This window comes from Lepidothrix coronata, unplaced genomic scaffold (assembly GCF_001604755.1).
Source record: "Lepidothrix coronata isolate B3197 unplaced genomic scaffold, Lepidothrix_coronata-1.0 Scaffold1, whole genome shotgun sequence".
Taxonomy (NCBI): domain Eukaryota; kingdom Metazoa; phylum Chordata; class Aves; order Passeriformes; family Pipridae; genus Lepidothrix; species Lepidothrix coronata.
This window is the reverse complement of record NW_016690181.1, coordinates 16,256,186-16,279,537: the sequence shown is the minus strand read 5'-3', so window position 1 is coordinate 16,279,537 and position 23,352 is coordinate 16,256,186. Positions and strand designations below refer to the sequence as shown.

The following is a 23,352-nucleotide window of genomic DNA, read 5'->3' as shown; positions in this document are numbered from 1 at the left end:
AGGGGGTTATGTAAAAGCCCCAACACCTTCTGACCAAAGGTAAGAACTGGGCAATGTGTTGAGTGCACACTTTTTACCTCTGCTTTCCACTGAATTTCCTGGTTTCTCTAGTGGAGATCAGCTGCTCTGTTACATCCAACTATGAATGCTGATTTACATAATCCTAAGTGAGAAGGAAATTCAGAGTGCCGTTTCAGAAACTGAACTGCCCTTCCTGCACATTTTGCCTGTGAGCAGTACTTACATAACAAATAGCAGCTAGCTCCTGACGCAGGGTACTCGCCTCCAGGCTTGATGTTGTTTTCATTGGATTTACTCCATTGTCATAAACTGTAAACTTAGTTCCCATAAGATTTGATCTATCAAAAAAACGGAAAATCCAATCACCATTTGCCAGTAATGCTGCTTGAGACATCTATCCTTTACTGCACTGTAGCCCCAAAGGAAAGAGAAGTATTGAGTAGAGAGAGCTGTTATTTCTAATCCCAGGTAAATGGCAACTCTTGGATTAAAGGCCATAACAAAAACATAACAGTACAGTACAGCAGAGTATACTAAAAGTCCCTTATCGTTACACTGGAGGCTTCATCTTGCAAACTAGAAAATTCAAGAAAGCAGTAAGGAAACACTCAGTAGGGTTATTTTATTTGTTTGCTTGTGTTTTTAAAGTATGCTTAGTCTGTACAAAACTATCTGCTTTCTTACCTGACTACTAAACTCCACTAGAATATAGGGAGTGATTTTTATAAAGTCATAAATAATCTTTCCTATTTCAATGGAAAGGAGTGCAAAATACAATGTAGGACAGACAAAACCACATTATCCTCATTCTGTGTCTGCACTGCAATAAATAGCACGTGAAGTTCCAAGATCCACACAGGCAAATGGCAACGAGCAGCACAGGCCCTTTCCTCAGGCACAGATGATCTAAACATACATCGAGAGGCTCCAGGTACCAACAACAGACTGGTGTACAACAGGGCGACAGACAGAAAAGAAACATGTCCTTCTGAAATAATTCCACTACCTGCAAATAACTGATTTGGATCTTAAGGAACAGGCAAAACCAAAGAGATTCTCTGTGTAACAGACAGTACTTCCATTCCAAGGTATTTATATCAATAGAGGCTAGACACAATGTACTCATGCACTTCTGAAAATCCCATTAAGATAAGTTGTGCTTGTACACCCTTGAGAATCTGGCCTTTGAGCATTTAAGAAGCTTCAGTCCTGATGACTTTTAATAAAATGTGATCCTGTAAATACTTGAGAGATTTTGAAAACATTCCTTGGATACTGGTGATCTTTAAGACCATTATCACATGATGTATGTAGTCAAGCCTCTAATGAAGAAGTCATAGTGGCTTACAGGCTTCTTAACATCAAATGAACTTTGTATTATATAATAAAAATTCTTAGATTTATCACTGTTTACCTCAGTTTTCCAATAAAACTCTCTCCACCCCGAGACAGGTCAGTTGGGTCTATAGAGATGAGGTAATTAGAGGTTTTACTCTTCTTTCGTTTCCGTCCAGCTAACAGAAAGACCTAAGCAATGCAAAAAAACATATTCCAGAATGCTAAAGGGATTAGCACACACCACTTCCTGCCCTGATATATAATAAACCACAGGCAATTTTTCTGTCTTCCAGCATCATTAGCAAAGTAACAGAAGGTCTCCTGACAGAAAGTCTCCTGGGACCTAGCAAAACCAGGAAAAAAAAAAATGGAAAAGGAAAATTACTTCTATTATTTATGGTTTAAATAATTAAATTTGATCATTTTGTTAAATATTTCATTCTAAGTTGCTCTGGCTCTTCCAGTTGAATTGAAAGTAGATGCTTTTCAGGCCACAGAACGCAGAGAGCCCCAACTGCTGACAGTCACATAAAGGTGCCATGCATGGATTATTTAAGGCCAAAGATTAGACATATGAAGAAAGGCAGTGGAACAAAGTGATACTGTTGTTTTGCTTTTGGAAGACTGTAGGACAGAGCTCAGTGAAAGTGAAAATACATTTAAAATATACATTTTCTTTCTAATACTTCTTCAGATTTTTATCAGTTTTTTAAATTCAGATGCAACTGGTATGCCATTCAAGTTATTTTATGACCTTTTTACCATGCTCCCTTTCCAAGTGGAGGTAATAAGTAGGGTACATCCCTCGATCCATTCCCTTCTTGTCTCTTGTGATTCTGCACTTGACAGTGACACCCTGTGGAGCAGGTCTTATGGCAAATTCCTCCAGGTCATCAACGTCTATGAGAGGCTCATTTGTGGAAGGACTGGGGGCTGAGGCTGCTTCCTAAAACAATAAGCAAAATTCAAGTTTCTCAGCTTTGATTTACAAGGTTATAATTACAAAGGAATGGCATTTGATAGCAGTTGCAATTTAAAAAAAAATAAAAATAAGGGACATATTGTCTTCCCCGATCTGGTTCCTCAGCAGCCTTGAAGACAGCTTGTCAAGGTAAGGATCTCTTCCAATCCAATCAGTCAAGCTCTTGGCTACCAGAGGCCCGGGGAGCAGTTGCCTGTGCAGCTGATGCTCAGTGTACAGACACAGCTGGCAAAGCAGAATGGGGTGGCTGCACAGACAGAAAGCTGTGCAGTTACACAGCAAAACCTGGCTCACAGCTCCCCATCTCAGTGCACCCCTTTTTCCAGAAAGGCCACACTCTAGGACAGTGATGGCCTTTGATGAAAGGAAGAAATGGGATAGGGAGCAACAGTTTAAGCTAGATAGAGTTATAACAAAGATAAGAAATCAATGCAGTATATAGAAGAGTGGGGCACCATCAACTGGTTTAGCAAGAGCCTGTGATTTAGATTGTTTGAACAATCCAAAGTCTTATTTTATGTTCAGGTGGTGGCAGCGAGAACAGGGTGGGAAAATGCCTAGAAAAAGTCAATGGCAACAAAAGATCCTTCTGAGCACCTGCAAGAGGTAGAAAGGTAAATATTTACTGTTTACCTTTCTCTTCATTCAAGTTTAGACAATATTTGCTATTCTTCTCTCCAAGTCATTGTTTTCATTGCTTGCTCCTGTGAACCCTGAGAGCTATCACAGTAAATCACCTTGGAGATACTCCAGTGCATATTAAAAACAGAACAAGAAAGCCAGGCCTATTCTGACTGCACTCTGAAACCATGCAGTACATAGCACCTTGCATGCCCCTTCTTTGGAACTCTCCCCTTACCTTGTTGGATTTCTTGCTCGTGGCAGAACCAGGCCGGGTGTTACTGTTTAACTGTGAAGAACTGGAGCTGTCTTCATCTTCCTCATCTTCTTCCTCATCAAAATTCATGCTACTTGAAATGCCTGAGGAGAAAGCACCACACTTATATGAAATACTAATACATTAAAGCCTTCCATACTTGCTGTAAAACATCACTTATCATGCTGCTGCACCCTTAGGCTCACAGGTGAGTGAGGGTGTGTTTGAGGGAGGTTCACTGTGCGAGGCAGTGGCATCTGCCCTGAGAAGCCAAAACATTCCAGTAAAAGAGAAAGGAAACATCAGGGTTTCCATTTCACAGAGAAGACCAAGCTACGCAGTGATAGAGGAGCAAACACCCAGTTAGGAATTAAATTCAGATCATCTTCACCCAATTGAGTACTTCAAACACAACACAAAATCTTAAACCTGAAATTGGAGCTGAGAGGACAACCTGCCAGAGCCACTTGGAGACCTTAATAATTAAAATATAAACCCTTTTACAGCACACTTTCAACAGCTCCTATGAAATCTGCTGAAGAGTAGATCTTAGACTGAGAAGAAATATTCACATGAAGGAAATGTTCTCATGCATCTTCATTTCATGTAAAGAATAGTATCAGCCCAGGCCAACGGAACTGCCTTACAGCACTTGAAAATTTGACTTTACAAAAATTCAAATCCTCAGACATTTCAAAGGGAAACACAACTTTGAACATCAAATAGGTCTTAGCAGCAAAAACCATCAATGGTGGGACATTTGCCGGGCCTGGTTGTTCAAGGAATATCATGCAGATGAAGCTATCTCAGATTCAAGTTTAAACTCTTTAAGTTCCACACATTAGAGGCTATATTTAATCCTTATAAAAAAAACCCAAAAAACAAAAAAACTCCACTTGGTCCAGAATTCCCATTATTGGTAAGTCCAATGCAGAAGGATAAATGAAATGCAGACTTCCAGAGCCAAGCAGCATGGGCATAACTAACTTTTTCCTTCTGTACTTACCAGGAACATGATCCAGGGCGACAAGACTGGATTGGGAGGTGGAAGAGGACCAGGATGGATTTGCATGGGGATCTGGGAAAGGAAAAAATCCAAGGGTTTGATTCTGCAAACCCTTAATTGAGTGAACAAGCGTAACTTGGCAAGAGGACTCTGCAAAGGGCTAAAGGCTTATGGGATGGGGCCATAATGCTGCCACTTGAATTTGCAATTATGGACATTTTATCTTTCTGCACTGCACAATCAAATTCACCTTCTGCCTGCTTATCCCTCCTGTCATCTTCTTTTTTAGTACCTTGAATAAAGTCAAAAAACCCTGAATCACAGAGCTGAAGCTTCAGAAAACCTCATCCACACTGAACAGCTGTGCCACAAACCCTCCTGCGCGTGATACAGCACTGCATGGTAGGGGCTCGGCCTACTTTTGAATTCTAACAAAAAAACCAAACACCTCAAACCTGATTGAATAGGTGATACACACAGATTCTACACAAATATTCATTTGGAAACACTGAAAGAAGTATTCAGAGTCATAATCAGACAGCCTAAATTCTACCTCAATCCCTGTGCCTAGTGTGTCCACATCATTGAAAGATGAAATCAGGCTCTCTGAACTGTTTTTCTGGGAGTTCCAGGGATATGCATAAAGATTTTCACGTAGCTTAGTCTTTTGGAACACAAACTTGGTCTGCAACAAGCAGAGACTGAACCAAACCAATGTACAGAAATATAAACAGTAGATATAGACTAAATAACTGCTTACTTCAGTTCACATTTTGATGCCAGATGCATACTGGATAGTGAAACACCACCAGAACAGTAAGAGTGAGTGTATAAAAGTAAAGCAGAAGCGTATGCAACGCTTGCATTCCGTTCAGCTGCATCATGAAAGGTCTCATTATCCACTTCTTCAGTTCCCCCAGAAGGGACATACACCGCAGAGCACGACAGCAAAAAGTTTCAATAGGATCTGGTTATGCAAGGGAGGCCTGAGTTCACAGGTCAACAGATATTTTCAAAGCCTGTAGAACTCACTCATTATTAATCACACGGTCATTAATCACAAGCATTATTTCTTAATAATGGCAACCATGTTCTAGGCTCTATGCATGGCTAATAGAGACAGTCCATCTCCTCAGCTGGCAGCTGTGCAATAAAGCCATACTTCATATCCACAGACGTAATCAGTTTATTTCTACACCTGTGCCCACTATTTCACCACCAATATTTTAGCAGTGAAAATTCTGTGCCAGCCTTAGAAAAGTCTGCCCTCATGACCTGTGGGGAAGAATGCTTCAGAGAGCTCCTGTTTTGGTTTTGAATCCAGAAATCAAGTCTATTCCTCTCCAAATCTCAAAACGGTTGTAACTTCAGGTGTCAAAGAAGAACTAAGATTAAATTGCTCATTCCATGTCTCTACAGAGACATATTGCAAACTGATAAATGTGAGGCCTACATGCTAGTTATTCAGTGCTAAAACTTACGGAAGTCTGGCTCTGTCCTAGTGACTCATTTGCCAGGGAGGAACTCTACAGATTAACACTTTGGAAATCAAAAGGGCGAATATTTCCTGAAGGAAGAAAATTATTCTAGTATGGCAATTTCCAACAGATGGAGAAATCAAATAAAGCATTTGGCATTTTCTTGCAAGTGGCTTATTCTTTTCACACTCAGTAGCCTATAACCTCTTGTCTCGTATCACAACTTGACTCACTGGGGAAGCAGAAATGTGCTAAGAGAAGTTTCTCTCCACCAAGTTAGTGCCAAAGAGCAGAACAGGCATAAACCAGGGCTACGCAAATCTGATTGGACTCAGCCTTTCCCATTAGGCTGGTTAGCATTTCATAGAATCATAGAATATGCTGACTTGGAAGGGACCCATCAGGAACATCGAGTCCAGTTCCTGGTCCTCTGCAGGACACCCCAAGAATCACACCATGTGCTTGAGAGCACTGTCCAAACGCTTCTTGAACTCAGACAGGCTTGTTGCTGTGACCACTTCCCTGGGGAGCCTATTCCAGTGCCCAGCCACTCTGGTTGAAAAACTTTCTCCTGATACCCAGCCTAAACCTCCCCTGACTCAGCTTCATGCCATTCCCCCATGTTTTGTCACTGGTCATGTGAGTGAAGAGATCGGCACCTGCCCCTCCTCTTCCCCTCATGAGGATCTTGAAGACCTCAGTGAGGTCTCCCCTCAGTCTCCTCTTCCTCAGGCCAAACAGACCAAGTGACCTCAGCCCCTCCTCATACGGCTTCTCCTTCAGATGCTCTCTAATAGCTAAATGTCTTTTTTCTATTGTGATGCCCAAAACTGCCACACTATTCAAAATGAGGCCACCCTAGTGCAGAGCAGAGCGGGACAATTCCTTCCTTCGACTGACTGGTGATGCTTTGCCTGATGCCCCCCAGGACAGGGTTGGCCCTCCCGGCTGCCAGGGCACTGCTGACTCAGATTCAACTTGCCATCAACCAGGACTGGATCCCTTTCTACTTCATCTCTGTGTTCTTCTCCTTTTGGTCTCATTCCATGCAAGAGAAAGACTTATGGGAGACAGCAATTCTAAATGCTTTTCAGACCAGTGGTGACATGCCAGTAAGGACATGCCACAAGCAGTGAAATGGCAGTAGGAATCCACATGAAGAGCCTTACTGACATGTAAAGTGTCACATCAATACCGGGATACACAAAACTTTCTAACAAGCTTCCTCTGCTGGTATCAAGCAGCAAACCATACACACATAGTCAAAATATTTTACTGAGATGCTGCTAGCATTGTCTTAATACCTTTCTTTGTGTCTCACCCAGTATAGGTCTGCTGTTAATAAAAACGAATAAACTTTAGCATTCCCATTTTAAAAAAGTGCCCCCCCTCCCAACTTGAAGCATAGTAGTGATTCACTTTTAGCAGTGCCTGTTCTGATCAGGAGTATACTCAGACCCAGTAAAAAAGGTCACATCATGTATTTGAGAATACAAAGAAACAAAGCAAAACAAAAAAATTCCACTCACTGCTTCTATTAAAAATAAACAAAAATTTGGGCAGAATAAAAATATATGTTAACCTGGAAAAACCCATCAAAACTAGAAGTGTCCCCCAGAGTAAAAATCTGAAGACTGTGACCTAATTTGAGAAGTCTGTGGGTAGTTTTTAAGTCAATCAGCTTTAGTTAGTAGTGTGCCTCACGATTAAATATTCTGAGCCATGGTCTAAGGCAATACAATCACCACACAGATCAGAACTTGTTAGTCATGCCCAACACCCCTGCAACTCAAATGCCCAGGAAATAGCGCACTTGGAGAAAATCTGCCCATTTCAGTTGAAGCTGCTCACATCTGCAGGGTAACGTCCCAGAAAAAATGAATCCTAGTGAGAACTGCTCTGCAGACAAGAGGCGGCATTTAGGTATGAATAGTCTATTCTACACGAGTCAAGTTTGCACTTACATTTTGCTCTTTATACACAAAGAGTTTGTTCTTAAAGCATCAGAGCGCTCTTGGCTTGAGCCATCTTTGCTTCAATAGCTGTACACTGAAGAAGAACAACTCCAAAGCAAATGTCTTCAGAAAAAGCTTTGTGAGGATTTCAGGATTTTTTTTTTCCTTCCTACAGTTACTGTCTAACGAGAGATAACAACAGTGCAGGAAGGAAGAGACAGACGCATGAATGTGTACATACACAATCTATCTCCAAAGCATACATGCCTCTAGGAAAAAAAAATATTCCAGAACATTTGAGGACTCTGTGTGGGAAATGCTGCAGAATACACAGTGCTGTACTTTTCACCTCTGCAATTATGAAAACATGAACAACATGTAACTGACAGTACAACTAAAATGAATATTCTAGTTTGAACGCTGCTATTCCCTGCTCTTTTTTTAGCCATCAAATAAGTGATTCCCAGAGTTGTACAATATAAAAATGAGAACAGATGGATGTGAACATTAGCATCTGCCAGGTACCTCAATAGCACTGCACTGCAGATGGGGAAGTCACATCCCTGAGAGCCTGCAGAGCTCTTGTTCCTTGGGACAGTAGAGACTTTCATTATCTTTTTTTTTTTTTTTTTAGGTTTGGTTTTGGTTGGGTTTTTTTTAGATAATAGAATAGAGCCTAACAGGCTCTGAGGAGAAGAAATACAGGCTAACAAACTCTGCTTAGACTAGGGCTGAGAGTGAGAATATGAAAAGGAGTCAATGTACCTCAAGCAAGCAGTGAGAACATGAAGGAAGCTTTGGTTACTTACCTTTTTTCTGCATTGCTGTTCTAAGATCTTGTTTGCTTTGCTGTTGTTGACCACTAGCCACTTTCTCTCCATCATCTTCATCGTGGCTGGACTGTCCAACAGTGAGAATCTGCACTTGACTTCCTATCTTCTGAACATCATCTTGAAAAGCAGCTGGGCCATCAATCCCTGTCAGACAGCAGCAAAAGCCTTAGTTGTCTTTCTGTTAAGAAGGTACTGAAAAGAGAATTGCTCACTCGCAAAAAAGCATCTTTTATAGGAATCAGAGATTGGATGTAACCATACAATAATACTTCCAGACTTAAACATGATTAAACTAGCCTCCAAGGCAAACATTTTATTTCCTACATGCTACACTAGAGAATCTCCAGAAGAGGATTAGGATTTCACTGTTGCTCTCCTCACTCCAAAGCACACCTATCCATGCACCAGAAACACTGAAAACTAAACAGAAAAGAAATCATTGGAGAGAACTGACAAAGAAAACATAAAACTTTCATAAGGACACACAACTGGTCCAGAAACACATGAACCCAAGTCCCAGATTAAGCCATATCCCCTAATAAACAACACTCCTATCATGAAACAATGCTTCCAAAGTTTCAAAATGCTGGAAAATTCACAAATAGTTCTAGCAGTGTATACAAGACAGGGGCAGCCAGTCTTGTCTAAGCCTAAATACACCTTTTGGGTTAGTAAATTGCCATCCAGTTAATACACCAGAGCAAAACTATAAACAAGATATTACATATTCCCTGGAACCTCCATCCTCTGAGAAGCTTAAATCCTGAACAGGCTCAGTCCTGAGCAATCTGCTGTGAGCAGGGACATGGGACTGGACAGTCCCCAGAGGTATCTTCTAGCCTCAGTCATGCTGTGATCCTGTGGCTTCTCACCTCAGCCAGACAGAATCTATTTACCTCCTTACAGCTGTAAATCACCTCTGAAGACAGAAAAAGAAAACACAAGGTGGGGTATGTTCTTATCACGAGCTAACTTTTTTTTTCCCTTCAGGACAACAAGTTAAAACATTGGATTGCAAATGTACTTCAGATCTTAGTTAAGATGTAGTGCTGGAATATGTTACTAAATTAGCTATATAAAAACGCACTTTTGCATTTGATGAAAATTGTAATATTATTATGTACAAATATAGTGAATACCATAAGCTGTATACTGTTGCTGTTGAGGAATTTTTGTTAATAAGCAAGCAACATTGTAGAGAATTTATAAGCACTATAAAGAGTTAGTTCAGTAAAGATATGGTGCTTCTCACATCAAAAAAAGCTGAATAAATCCTGTGAGAAGGAGCTGCAGGGATTGGGATTCTTTTCGGACTGCGATCTGCAGCAGAAGTCTCCAAGAATACCATTTCATCCTGCTTTGCCAGCAGCTGTCAACTTGCATTAGAAGACAACTGGATTATACATTTAGCATGGTTAACTGTACTTTGCAATATCTGCTGTCACTGCCACTGCGATACAAAGCATAACTGGAAAAGAATGAGGTCCACACCCTCAGGAACAGCATCGGTTGTGCAACTACCTAACAAGATGCAGCCCAACACTGCAGAAGTGTTAAACTGACAGAGTTCAAGACCACAAGGAATTATTGATTCATCTCCATCACACAGACCCTGGGAATTCCTGCACCAACCCTGCAAATTCTGATTTACTTACAGCAAAGCCAACAACAATTAACAACAAATAAATAATCTGTCCATACAGCCTTGAAGGATGAAATAAAGTCCAAGGAAATGTCTCTGTGACCTTGCTAGGATGAAAATTTCAGAAGCAGCTCTGCATGATGCAGAATGAACAGTATCATTTCCTATGCCTTACATATATTATGGCAGTGAAGAGCATAGCACTTTTCTTAGAAGTTATCTCAGGATAAGCACTCCTGCAAAAGTGCTCTAGAACAGAAAGGCAGGTGCTCAGATCCTCTGTGGTATTTTTAACAGCTTCAACTATATTTACCGTTATCATTAAAGTGGCTACCTGTAGTTAGGTTCTTACCTTAATAATCAGAATTTTAAAAGTGTTAAGCATCCGTGAGTTTAACAAGATGCCTCATGAATATCTATCTAGCCCCTTATTTAGCCTTGGATGACACAAACCTAATTTTGAGAACCCTTTTCAGAAGGAACAAAACACCTTAATTATTCCTCTTCAAAGCAGACATTGATCTGCAGCAAATAAAATGCCTTCGACAGCACTAGAGATTGCACTGAGGCTGCTTTTTTTCAGATGCCTGCAGAACATCTGCACTCACATCCCATGCTGTCAGGAACATCGTGTATTATTAGGCCTTAGGACAAAGGCTACACTGGCAGGTCACACTTTTAGAGAAGAAAAATCAATTTCAGTATTCTGAAGAGTGCATCACTGGTAGAGTGTGTTATTAAACTTTATGAATGGTTCCACTGGGGAGCACATTTAATGGGATGAAATATGTAGCCAGACAGAGAGGATTAAAAAAAAAAAAAAAGAAAAAAGAAAAGAACTTTTTTGCATGAGAACACCGTAGATGGTTCATGGCAAATGTAGCATTAACTATTTAATACTTGTGTGTGTGCATACATCTTTGCACACACACATCTTTGTAGCTATACGTGCACGTGTTAAACAGTATTAAATAAAAGCATACATTTTTCTATATCATGAGATATAAGCTCATCTTCCTAAGTCATAGTTCAAAAGGCAGCTTTACCATCACTTACCTAATGTCTGAAAACAGTTCCAAGTTTCCATAATGATAATCAAGGTGGATCTCTCAAGGTGTTCTCACTTTCTTTGACTCACTGACTCATTTTCACCCACTTACCAGAAGGATGCTCCTCTGTGCAGTAAAACAAACTAGTTTTCTATAGTTATAAGTTCCCTGACTTTAAGAACATAGTCAAAAGAGGCAAAGAAGCTGAGTGGGTTGTGCCAAAAAAGAAAGTAATTATTGCTATGGTCAGCATTTTTTACAGTGTTTCTCAAAAATCAGGTAGGAAAAAAACCTGATGGAGATGTCCTTGAATACCTACTAAGAAGTAAAGGGAATTACTGAGAAGTAACTGTGAAAGAGGGTAGGGAGGAAAGCAGAAGATTAAAACAGCCCTGAGAGTACCAGTCCCTTCAGTAAAGGCCTTCTCGTACACTTTGACATGGTCACGTCTCAGAAGAAAACCAGAGGTACCAGAAATGAAAACAAAGCAATACTGAAAAAAAAAGCATCAGTAAATGAGTATTACTGGCATTTACATCCTATAAACACTATTTATCAATTGCCTGTACTCTCTTAGCGCCTAAAAAGTTCTAGACAATATTTATAAATAGGTAGTATCAATCTCTTAAGAGCTGGTAATCTAAACTACAACATAGAATGTTTTTATAAACTGAATTCACCTAAATTCTAAGAAATTCAAAACACATTAGGTAGACATGCACTTAACTTGGATCTCAGGTATGGGATATTTAGATAGGATTTTTTTTCTTTTGTTTTAAACACATAAAATGTTAACTACCTACACCAAAAAAAAAAAATCACAAGATCCAGGTCTGGAATGAGAGGAGAGAGAAAAAAGGTATGGGAAAAATAAATACAAGAACTGCCATTGAAAACCTTGGGAAAGAAATAAAGTAGCAAAATTTTGCTTAGTGTTCATGATGTATGAGAAACAAATCTAAGTTTTCATGCATTTTATTGTACCACATTATGCCTGTTTGAAACTTCAGCTTCCAAAGCATGGACCAACAAACCAAAATCCATTCGGTTTCAGTGGACTTTGTAAAGACAATACATTCTGAGGAAATGAAGCTAAGACCTTATTTAATTGTTCCAATCCAGCAGTTAAAGGAAATCTTTTTATGGGAGGGTCACCAGGCATACATTTCTCTATCCTATATCCACAGCAGCACCTTGCTGAACAGTTTACAATCATTTTGATATGTCCCATAGATAAACGTTAAAATTAATATAGATGAGCCATCAGAGTTCTACTAGATGTAGTTATCCAATTTCATCTGACAAATTGAGCAAGTATAGACCACACGGGATGGAGGCCATAGATCCTGGAGTATATCCCTTCTCCTTGGCCCTACAGATCTAGAAGTCATTAAAATAGCATATTAGCACTAGTAAAGCACTACAAGTACAGTTCTGGGTATTCATTTGAGCCTCATGCATTTTTATGCCAGATTCACTGTCTTCAAAGTTATTTTTCAGAAAAGAAATACACTTCCTAAGCCTATGTGCAAGTCAAAAACCAAGGGTATAGTCACACTGAACACAAAGCTTGGATCAGTCCACTGAGAAGTCCTTTCTAAACCCAGAATCTGTAACAGAATGGGTCTGAGTGGAATTCCCTCTCAAATCAGACAGAAATTGAGCATTTCTAGACATCTCATCAGTGAAATTCCCAAAGTCATCACAGTCTAATGACACTGCAATATTACAGAAGAATAAGAAAATGTAAGAGGACAGGCCAGAAACACAATTTTGATTATTTCATTGCTCAAAAGATAATTAAGAAACAGTACTTAAAATTTTTAGGGGGTCGAGGAGTAGGCGGAAAGAGTCAAATGGGAGAAAATTACTACAAATAACCGAGCAATGTATGAGCTTGGAGATGTATGCCTTCAGAGAGGCAGCTGATATGTGTGGCCATGACTTAGAGATAAGCATGAGATCAAGCACAAGGAAAGATTTTGCTATCTGACAATAGTGCACAGTGCACAATGGTAGTCTTGGAAAACTTGTTACAGGTGAAATATGTGACAACCTACCCAGCAAGAAACCACAGGTGCAAGCATAGGGAGCCAGCTCTCCAAAACATTATTAAAATATTCAGCTATATACTGCATGAATCCCCAGAAACTGGATCTTTCAGGAAAAGAATCTAATTGTATATTTATAAACATCATGTTCCTCTCTGCATGTATTTATACATGCAAACATTTTGCTGTGAAAATATTTTCAGCAAATGTTATTTCCTCTAGGTACTTTTACATGAACTTATAAATCCAGGAAAGAATGATTAACTGATTATTAAGAGAGCCTTAGGACCCCATGAAAATATAGATTTCTAATTTATTTGAAAACAACTCCTTTAATAAATTAAGAATTTCTTTATAGGATATTTGCAAACTAAGAAAGAAAATACAAAGAAAAGTATGGTAAATCAGAGAGAAGTAATTGAGCTCAGTGACTGAAAGGCAAATGAGATTAAGTATGAGGAAAGAAACATAATTATGTCCCTGTTTTACAAGTGAAGAACTGCAGGATAATAAAGTTCTTGCTCTCATTTTATATAGCATTTAAGGCACAAATTTGATGTGTGAAGACAGACATACTGCTCACAGACTAAGTTTCAAGAACATGATTAAGCCCTTTGAAGATCAGCTCTGAAAAGTTGACCAAGGTCAGGCAGGAGGTCTCTGGAAGAGAAATCCTCATCTTCTGAGCTGAGTTACTGGTCTGACAAAGAAGTCATATCCACGTGGACAACACCAAAGGTTGTGGCCAGCAATGACCCTGCAACTGCAATTGCTCCTCAAGACCACTGCAGAGCAGCTCTTCCTCCAACTGAGGGATGGCAGCACAAACCTTCAAAGGATGGCTGGCCTGCTCTGAGGTCAAGGACAGGGAATCTCAGAGAGATCTAACATCAGAACAAATAGTTTCTGTCCTTTAAAGAACTTGGCTTAAAGCAAGTCCTGCTGTCAATATTTTTTAAGCCATTTCTCAGTATATTCCTGTTCTCATAGGGGCCGTGCATCCACTGATAGGGGTTCAAGCAACTGCAAAATCACAAAGGGATTTGTTTACAAGGAAAGGGGGCATATAGAATTTTTTTCCAAAAGGACCTCTAGAGAGCTTCTGTCAAAAGAAGGACTATTGCTAACAGACCAGGTCGCTAAAAGAAAGTGCTTCAGCATTCAAGCTCTACATTCACTTTGATGAAATCTAGAAAACAACAGCAGGAACTGTACATTCAATAATCTTTATCCTGAGGAGGCCAAAATTATTTCTTCACAATCAAGTTCATGTGTCACAAAAGCACAACCTGAAAGGTTTGTCAGATCTAGAAATAACAGGACTTTTCTAGGTGGAAACTCATTCATCGTTCCTCCTACCCTTTCTCTTTACAGGGAAGGCAAGACAAATCTGCTCTACATGAGCTTCCCTACCCCCATCAGAAAGGAAGTGTTACAGTGAGAAATGATGCCTCTTATTCAACAAAAACTGCTGCTTTCTTAGCCAGCCAGTGTTAATGTAGCTGCTTGTTACATATAAAAATGGGGCAGGATGCACAAATCAAAACAGTCAGACAGGCGTGAAAGAGAGAGAAGAAACACGGAAGAAACAAACCAAATCAAAACATGAAATAGCCATCCTGGCAGGAAAAGAGCTGAGTGTAAGAGCAGCTCGCCTGCTTCCCGACTCTCATAAAGTCAGCAGGAAATACCAGTGTACTATATACATTTAATGTACAACATAAAAGAAAATTTTCTGGGAAGGTATTGTTTATTTCAATGTTTTAAATGCATCCGGATCCCTGATTTCACTGACAAAAAAAAAAAAATCTTCATTTATATTTTCCATGGCAGTTCAGAGCAGGGTTTTCCTAGAATGTACTTACATGCTCTGAGTGCCAGAGTGCTATTTAAAAAAACCCAAAATCTAACAACCAACAACAACTTTTCACAGAATGATTCCTGAATTTTCATACCAGATTTCACTTTGTATTAACTCCTGGCTTTGCAGGGTTTTCTGGGGTTTTTTGAGAGTTCCATTTTATCTTCCTGATTTACTCCATTCATAGCCAAAAAAACCACTTTATCCTGTATATTTATGAACTTCTTCACAAATCTACACTGGCAGAAAAAATGCACCAAACAACAAAACCCACACCACTGTGTACTTGTAATACTTTCAGGAATCTCCATTTTTAAGGAATCATCAAGGTGTTTTGATAGCTAAAGATGCTCTGTTTTGGTATTTGTAATACTATGTAGGGTGCATAATTTCCATAGGTTCCTGTTGCAAATACTTTCACTAGTGTGCATTACTTTTCTGTTGAACCACCAAGTGAAACTGTACACTGGGTTCACTAATATCCTGAATCACCCCTTACTAGTGTTACAAATCAAACCAGAATTTGGTCTGCTATCTGCATTGCAAAGACAACCATTTTACGTATCTGTTTGTTACATTTTGAGGTTTTTCCCTATACTGAATATTATGTCAAACCATAAAAGGGAGACCAAAGCTTTCAAAAATATCAATTTAATGCGCTAAGCTACTACAAAATGTCATCAATTTACTGCATTTGCAGGCTCTGCCTGACAAAAATTATGGTTCTTTTTTAAAAACAGGCACAGTGTATACTGCATACTGCCATTAAGAAATACCAGTAATAATCAGATTTAGAAAAAATTGCTGAATACCATGCTACCCATCACAGAATTACAAAATGCACTGCCATGAGAAGTTAGCCACATTTTCTTGCCTTATGTCAGTGTAATCTCACTAAACTTGATATTTCTCTCACATTTGTCTTTAGCACATTGTTCTGATCATAGTTTCATCATTCTTCAAGCCACTTAAAAAGCATTACACATCTAAGATCAGAGTACAGTCATTACTCTACAGCTTCAACATCTATTCATGTATAATTCAACAACTTTTTCTCTGAATTAGCTTCTTATTCTTAGGATCTGGTCTGAATGTTCTTTTTCCTTAAAACACAAAGAACTTGGCTATGCTTAGAAGGGCAATATTCACTACAGCTAAATATTAACAGAAACCTTTAAAATGCTATTTTAGCATGTAAAGTGAATTCACCCCTCAGCATTTGTCCTGCTTGTTTACAGGACATACAAAGGTTACAGTTAGAGTGGAGACAAACCTGAAGCAATTGCAAAGCTATAAGCAGAACCTAAAATTTCCCCAAGATTTGGTCTAATTACCAATGAACTCCCTCCAACAAAATCTCTTGTGCCAAAAAATGGCATAAATCCACTTAGCCTTCATCCATTTTCATTAGTTAGAGCTGAAGTTATCAGCAAATTCATTCAATACTATTATAAAATCTATTCTTAAAATTCACATTTAGAAGTAACTCAAAAATTTGATACAAGTTCCTCTGCTACCACTTGCATTTTCTTCAATCCCAAGTACGAAACCAGCTATGTCTGCAGTGGACTTATCAGTAAAATCCAACTGGAATTTTTAAGACGCATTTGGTTTTACTTTTTCATCCAATAAAAAATATTTTGGAGCTTTGATAAGAATGGAAGACTGGAAATCCAGTTATAATCCCCTGCAAACACTCCAAGTTTACAACACTGTCAGAGGTAAACAAGATATTATTCCAAGGGTGACATTATTCATGAGTGAACAGTAAAACAGCAGTGTAGGGAAAAAGTATATGAGCTGGATGAGAAGGTGTTATGTGCATGCTCTGAAGGTAATTTAACTGACTTTCATGTGTTACTAATCATCAACATAAACTTCAGGAGAGGAGATACTCAACACTTCCTTTAGTATAATTAATGAATAACGCCTCCACTCTCAGGAAGCGTACATAAGATGTAACTGATGGGCAAATGCTGGAGGCCAGGGAAGAGCACATATAGCATAATGAGATGAGCAATAAGAATTGCAGCAGAAGCTGCATTTCTAGATTTCTAGAGCTAACAATATTAGTTTTCAACACATGGAGCAGTATCAGCAAGCAAAAGTTCTCAGCCTACATAAAGTGACATTACTTTTACTGACATGACTTGCTTTTATTAATATATGCCAAGATTTGCCTGGTTGTAGGATCTTTCAGAAAATGAATAAAAATATTACTGGCATGTGAGAAAAATACCAAGTGTTACCTGCTGTGAGATAATGGAAAACTGTGCAGCTCCTTCACAGCAAACACACTCTGCTCGTGGGCTAACTCACCTACATCTGGTGGAGCTGCCCAGCAAACACAGCCCCAGACACACATCACTGGGCTCTGCAGAACAACCCAGTGAGTGTTCCTTGCTATGTGCCTCACTAAGCCTTGGAATATTTTAGCCAAGAGCTCATAAGAAAACTGCCCAGAACACATATGTCTGTATACAGACAGTGGTCCTATACAAGGCACATTCGTCACATCAAACCTACTGTAACTACCAGCACAGTACCTTCAGTTATGAACATAGCACAGACACAGATACTCCATAAGGGCAAAATAGACATTATATGAGATGAAACAGAGCCTCAAGGCTATGCCATAACCATGATTTAAGTATTAGCTTGCATAATGCTCCTTTACAGCCTAAACCAGGTTTTCTGCTAAAATAGTAAAAGAATTTTTACTCTTGAGCAAGATGTACTTCAAAATAAAATCTGGCATTTGTATTACTATGCTGGAATGTCATTACCTTCTACATTAAATTGGGAAACATTAGCTCTCTGTTCCATTTATTTTGCCAACAGTTTTTACATTCAGCTAATTTTACCTTTGACTTTTCCTTATTATTTTAAGCCCAGGTACTGGCACACACCATCTTTTTTCAAATATATGAATAAAGTCTTTAGCTCAGGGCCAGATTCTAAAGCCTGTCTAACCTAGGGCTTTCCTTGCAGCCAGAGGGACTACAGACAGAGAGATACTGTAGATTCAGATCTCAAGAATCAAGCTGCAATACGTAAAGGATTTTACTAAGGTAGGCTCAAGTCCTGCAAAATCCCTATAGATAAGCCCCAATACTCTGACCTCAATAATTAACCTTATTAGTCACTGCTATCTTTAAACAGACTTGTCAAGGATATACACTAAGCAACAATGGAGACACTGTTGGACATGCACAACACCGGAATACAGGGCAGGATACTGTTACAGTGGCTTTATTCAAGAACTGCAAATTATTGGAAAGTTATTTTATTTCATTAGTCAGTCACCACCAAATAAAAAGTAACTGAATGTGGCATAACAACCTGTCTCTCTTTGTGAGTGTGCATATATATACATAAAATTTGAATACCAGTAGCCTTTTGTAACTACCAATAGTGTATTTTTTATTTTACCTAATCATACACAAAATCATTGCACAAAAACACCTCAGGAGGGATAGAGTAACACTCAAGTAACAACTTGAAAAACCCCCTTGAGGCTGTTATCTCAATTTTGCTGAACTGATTTTCAAAATGTCCACTTAAATTCTAATTTACAAGAGTATGGACAGAAGTGGCTGCAATTTAAGGCTGTTCCTCTGAATTACATTACTTGTAGATAATCTAAAAAACCACACTGTTGTAAGATGGTTCTCATTTCTTTAACAACTCCTTTAACAAGGAAAACACCAGGATCCTTCCATCAGTACTTTCTTCCTCCTCTGCAATTTGAACAAACACTGTCCTTTGGAAAAGACTGCATTTACAAATTTTAGTCCCTCACTCCCAGGTTGTACATGCCCAGAAAAGTCCAAGTCACACACATTTTCCCATCTCATAAAAATTTCATGAACTTACTTTTAGACAATTTTCAGATTTTCAAAGAAATTAAAAGAAAAAAAGAGAGAGAATTGACTGCAAAAGAATTAATTTAACATCTGACATTCAGCTGCATGCAGCTAACCTTTGTGTTTCCCTTTTTTCTCCTTTCTGGTGCTGCTAGTCTGACAGCTTGCAGCTGCTCCCTTGGTTTTTTTAGTTGGTTTCGGAGCTTGGGCGTCCACTACCACCTTTACATCTTCCTGTTCGGCCTCCTGCACTGCTTCAGAGATTCAGGGTACCCCACCAAAGAGAAAAACAGAGAGGAGAGAGAAACAAAGAGAAAGAGAGACAAGAGAGAAAGAATTGAGAACTCTGTGAAGGCATAAAAGAGAAAGCAGACATAGCAGAGTTTGGTATTTCAGACGATTCATGCAGTGAGGAAAGTCAAATAAACCAGAATTTGCAAAGGTACAGTAGAAACCTGAAAGTGTTAAATTAGTTAGGATATATTTCCTCACTTCTTTTCCTCCTCCCAATAACATATCAGCTCCTAACTTTCAGGCTAAAAGTGACATCAGAATATTAATGTGTTGCTGAGCTATTGTAGGAAGCACTTTTCCTCATAGTACAGCTCTGCCAGGCTGATCATCAACAGTGGTAGCACGAAGGCAGAAATATTTTATTTAGACTTTGTAGCATCTATGCTTAGAGCTACATCCTAACTCTGTAAACAAGGAATCATCTGCAGGTTACCTTCAAATCACATCTTGCACAATTGTGTAACACAGCATGATGAGTAGATTGGCCATACATTTTAGAGTAAAACTATATCCAAGCTGAATTTAAAAACTCTTCCTACTTCGTAACATAAACAAATTAATTCCTTAGAAGTCTCTACATAACATGCATGGCATAAACTGTGAATGTCACATAATTCATGCAATGCTAGTTGTTTTCAAAGTAAAAAGAGGTTTTATCATTTTCCTAAAAGCATTGCACACTTTGAGGTCAATATTTGCATCCGTGAAAGTAACACACACCGTAACTCTCTTTTCTGGCCAGGCCAAGCCTTGAAGTTAAATAAATATCACAACTGCTTTTGTGAAATACATAGAGGCATCTTCAAACTTCACATGCCAAACTGTAGGTGGGCACTAAGACATTTTCAGGTTGGCTGCTGGTCACTGTTAAGAGCTAAGCTCCACTCGCTTCATGTGGTGACTGTGGTTTACCTCCCTGGCATTTGGACCTCCCACCCTTTCTTTTTCCCAAAATTAAAGTGCTTTCTTTAAAAGGATAAAAAAAAAAATCCCCTAAGGACCCTTACTGGAAAGAACTGGATGCCCCTAAAGTTACTTCAAAAATATCCTGACAAACTTCATAACCCCCCAAAAGACTAGATGATTCCCAATGACGTGTGGACTGCCACTAATCTCTCTTTGAAGGGGAAAATCCTCCCTAGGCTTCTGGTCTGTGAAGCAACTCTCCTCTTCACCAAATCCTTCATGTGCATGAATAGCAACTGAAGCACCAAGGAGATTCTCAGAGGAGAAAGATGAGACGGATTTAGTCATGTCTGTGTAGACTGTAGCTCACAAACCCACAGCCACCCTCCCCAGCACAGCAATCTGTTATGAATAGCATTACATTCACAACACAATGAGCACCTGAGGCACTCAATAAACACATGCTTCTTTTCTCATTATGCAGAGGAGGAGTTCAAGTTTTGTACAGAATATACATTAAATTAGTAGAGAAGTGATTAAAAGCCCAGAGAAACAGCTTGTCACTGCCCAACTTCTCATTTCTGTCTATCATTTACTAATCACAGGACTGCAGTCCCTTTGCTGAGTATAAAGGAGCACTGGAAGTAAGACAATCAAAGGAGTGAGTGCACAGGATGCCAGGGAAAATGACACATAAAAGACAGTACATTGGGTCCTATTTCCACAGGCATGGCGGCCTCAGACTAAGCAGGGAACCAGAGTCCCCACTCCACAGTCTTTAAATAGGTGTGATTTGCCAACCCAGCATCTATGCTATATTTGTAGCTCAGCCTGTCTTTAAAACTAGGCTGTGTTCTTTTGTTTTGAAGATAATAATCCATGTTATAATTAAATTCAGTACTTAAAAAACAACCTATATTAAACGGCCAGACTGTTCTCTAAATCATTTTAAATCTGGGCACATTCATTCACTCAGAAGAAGGATCATTTACTTGGTCCAAAGTAATGATTAATCAACAAAGGATGAAACTTTCTGACATTGTTAATTCCAAAGTTAAAGACTTATCTTCACTGTCTTGCTAACCATCCTTTGATCTAACAAGTAAAAGCCTGAAGTTTTTTGAATTACTTTTGTCTTATAATTTTTAGCAAGAGACTAACAATATCCGATGATAAGCACAGCGAGGGAGCTCCAAAGGACAGAGAAGGAAATATTTCCAGTGCTTTACTCTGGAAGGCAGAGAACAGGATTTCAGTCCAGTAGCCATTTTGGGCATATACCTACACTGCTGTCTCTGGTAAACAGACACAAGTGATGGAGGCTGCAAAATAAGATTTAGGCCATAAACTTGAAGATACTGCAGCTGGGTTCATGAAAGGGATTGGCACAGAATGTCCTGTTTCTAAAGGATACATTTCTAAGCATTACCATTACATTTAAATGTAATACTAAATCCAAATCTGATCCCAACACACCATCTTCACAACAAAACCATCTTTTTCTTAGCTATTAGCTATTTAGTAAATAGTAGACCTCAGCTAAGGCTGATACACTCACTCATGTTTTCTCTTGTGTTATCTCTCTAGATACCAAATAAAGCATTTCGTTTGCTTTCTGGACAAATTCAGTTCAGGACAGCCTGAGTTCCAGGAAAGCTGGTTATATACTTGCATTTAAGCACAGGGAAAGCACCGCTCTCCCCTGCCCACAAGTGCCAACCTCCCCAGACATCTCATGTGTAAGTGCTGCCCACTGCAGTGTGGTGGGAAGGAGGGGTTTATGCAGCACAGCAGTTCCTGACAGCAGGCCAGCCAGGACTTGGATCCTTGCAGAGGAGTGGGCAACAGGCTATTTTTGAAGCCTGCTGACCCACCTATGCTGTGAACCTACCCTGCTCAGTGAGTCCAAAGGCTTAGATGTGGAGCAAAGCAAAAATACTGCTTTCCTTTTCCAGAGCTTTCTCCTGCCCTGGAGAGTTGGAAGAATGACCATTTCTAAACCCCTCTGTGCTCACCCTGCAGCTGGTCATTAGCATGTGGAGCTTTGAACTTCTCAAACCAGCACTTCTAGTCTGCCTTTGTGGAGATGAAGCAATTCACAGAGGCAATGTTTATCCCCAACCATGATGTCAGGAGATCAAATGTCTTCCCCTCTGCCCTTTAGTACATCTTTGGATCACTAAGTAACAGTATGACAAGAATTTCCCTTCTCAGCAGGATGGGAACATTGAGGCAAACTCTAACCTTCATTCTCCATGGGCTCTAGATAGCCCCATAAAACAATTTACAGTTCCCTGCAAGAAAGCCTAAATAAGGAAAATGAGATAAACTGGCCTCCCTAGATAATATTCACCGATACAACAATATGATTATGTCCTTAGCTGGATGTTGAAAACTTGAAACAATGATAGGCAGTACCACACGATAAATAAAGAACCTTAAATGCAGCTATTTGGAGATGAAGTTTCAAAGACTGTCACTCAAAAATGCATTAATTTCAGTACAAATAGAAATGTAGGCAGCTTTAAAAATCCCTATTGATAGTTATCTTAAATAATAAGAGACTACATTTGAAAATCTAGCCCAATATTCCATATGTCCCACCCCAAATTATTAAAATCTCTACTTAAAAAACCCAGAGATTTTCCTTTTCTATATGTATTATTTGTTTGTACTAGAATTTGCATTTAGACAAGAAAAAATGGAGGAGCAAGCGCTGTAGTGAGTCAGTATTCCAAACAGAAAAATCCACTGGACTCTCAGATCTGATGTTTCATTCTCATTTGAACTTACAAATTGTAAAAAGTAGTTTTGAGATAAATGCCAAGCTTACAAATAAAACTACTACATGATTTTTAATTTCAGTGTTATTAATCCATGTTCATTAAATCAAGTACTGACTACTGCCCTCCATACAGTATTAGAGAAAAAAAATACTTGTGGAGAGACAGAAAGGAGCACAGATATTTATTCAGGATTTGAGATGAAAAGAAAACAGGAGCAAACAACATAGTTTATTAATAATAGTCTATTAACATAATACAAGGTGAGTATAGAAGAGCTTCCTCAAAGCAGAGAAGTGCAGTGTCCCAGCTTTGCCTTGCATCACCAATGCCCTAAGTGCTAAAAGGGGAAAAAAGAAGCCTCTCCATGAGCCAGTTCTGTGTTGGACAACACTGCATGTTACAGGAAT

The 23,352-nt window shown here is 39.1% G+C and overlaps 1 protein-coding gene across 4 annotated transcripts in view; it reads right to left on the bottom strand.

Moving 5' to 3' along the window:
• The window catches only part of TUB (tubby bipartite transcription factor), a 163,933-nt gene that overhangs the window by 17,621 nt on the left and 122,960 nt on the right, over nucleotides 1–23,352 (bottom strand). For 2 of the 4 annotated variants that reach the window (XM_017809841.1, XM_017809831.1), the window contains exons 4-10: nucleotides 19,076–19,210; nucleotides 8,467–8,634; nucleotides 4,225–4,296; nucleotides 3,201–3,322; nucleotides 2,114–2,305; nucleotides 1,436–1,548; nucleotides 245–359 (exon numbers count right to left, since the gene is read on the bottom strand). In XM_017809841.1, the coding sequence (XP_017665330.1) occupies nucleotides 245–359; nucleotides 1,436–1,548; nucleotides 2,114–2,305; nucleotides 3,201–3,322; nucleotides 4,225–4,296; nucleotides 8,467–8,634; nucleotides 19,076–19,210 (917 nt within the window). The remainder of the gene's footprint in view (nucleotides 1–244; nucleotides 360–1,435; nucleotides 1,549–2,113; nucleotides 2,306–3,200; nucleotides 3,323–4,224; nucleotides 4,297–8,466; nucleotides 8,635–19,075; nucleotides 19,211–23,352) is intronic. The other 2 variants (XM_017809859.1, XM_017809851.1) reach the window with 2 other exon arrangements.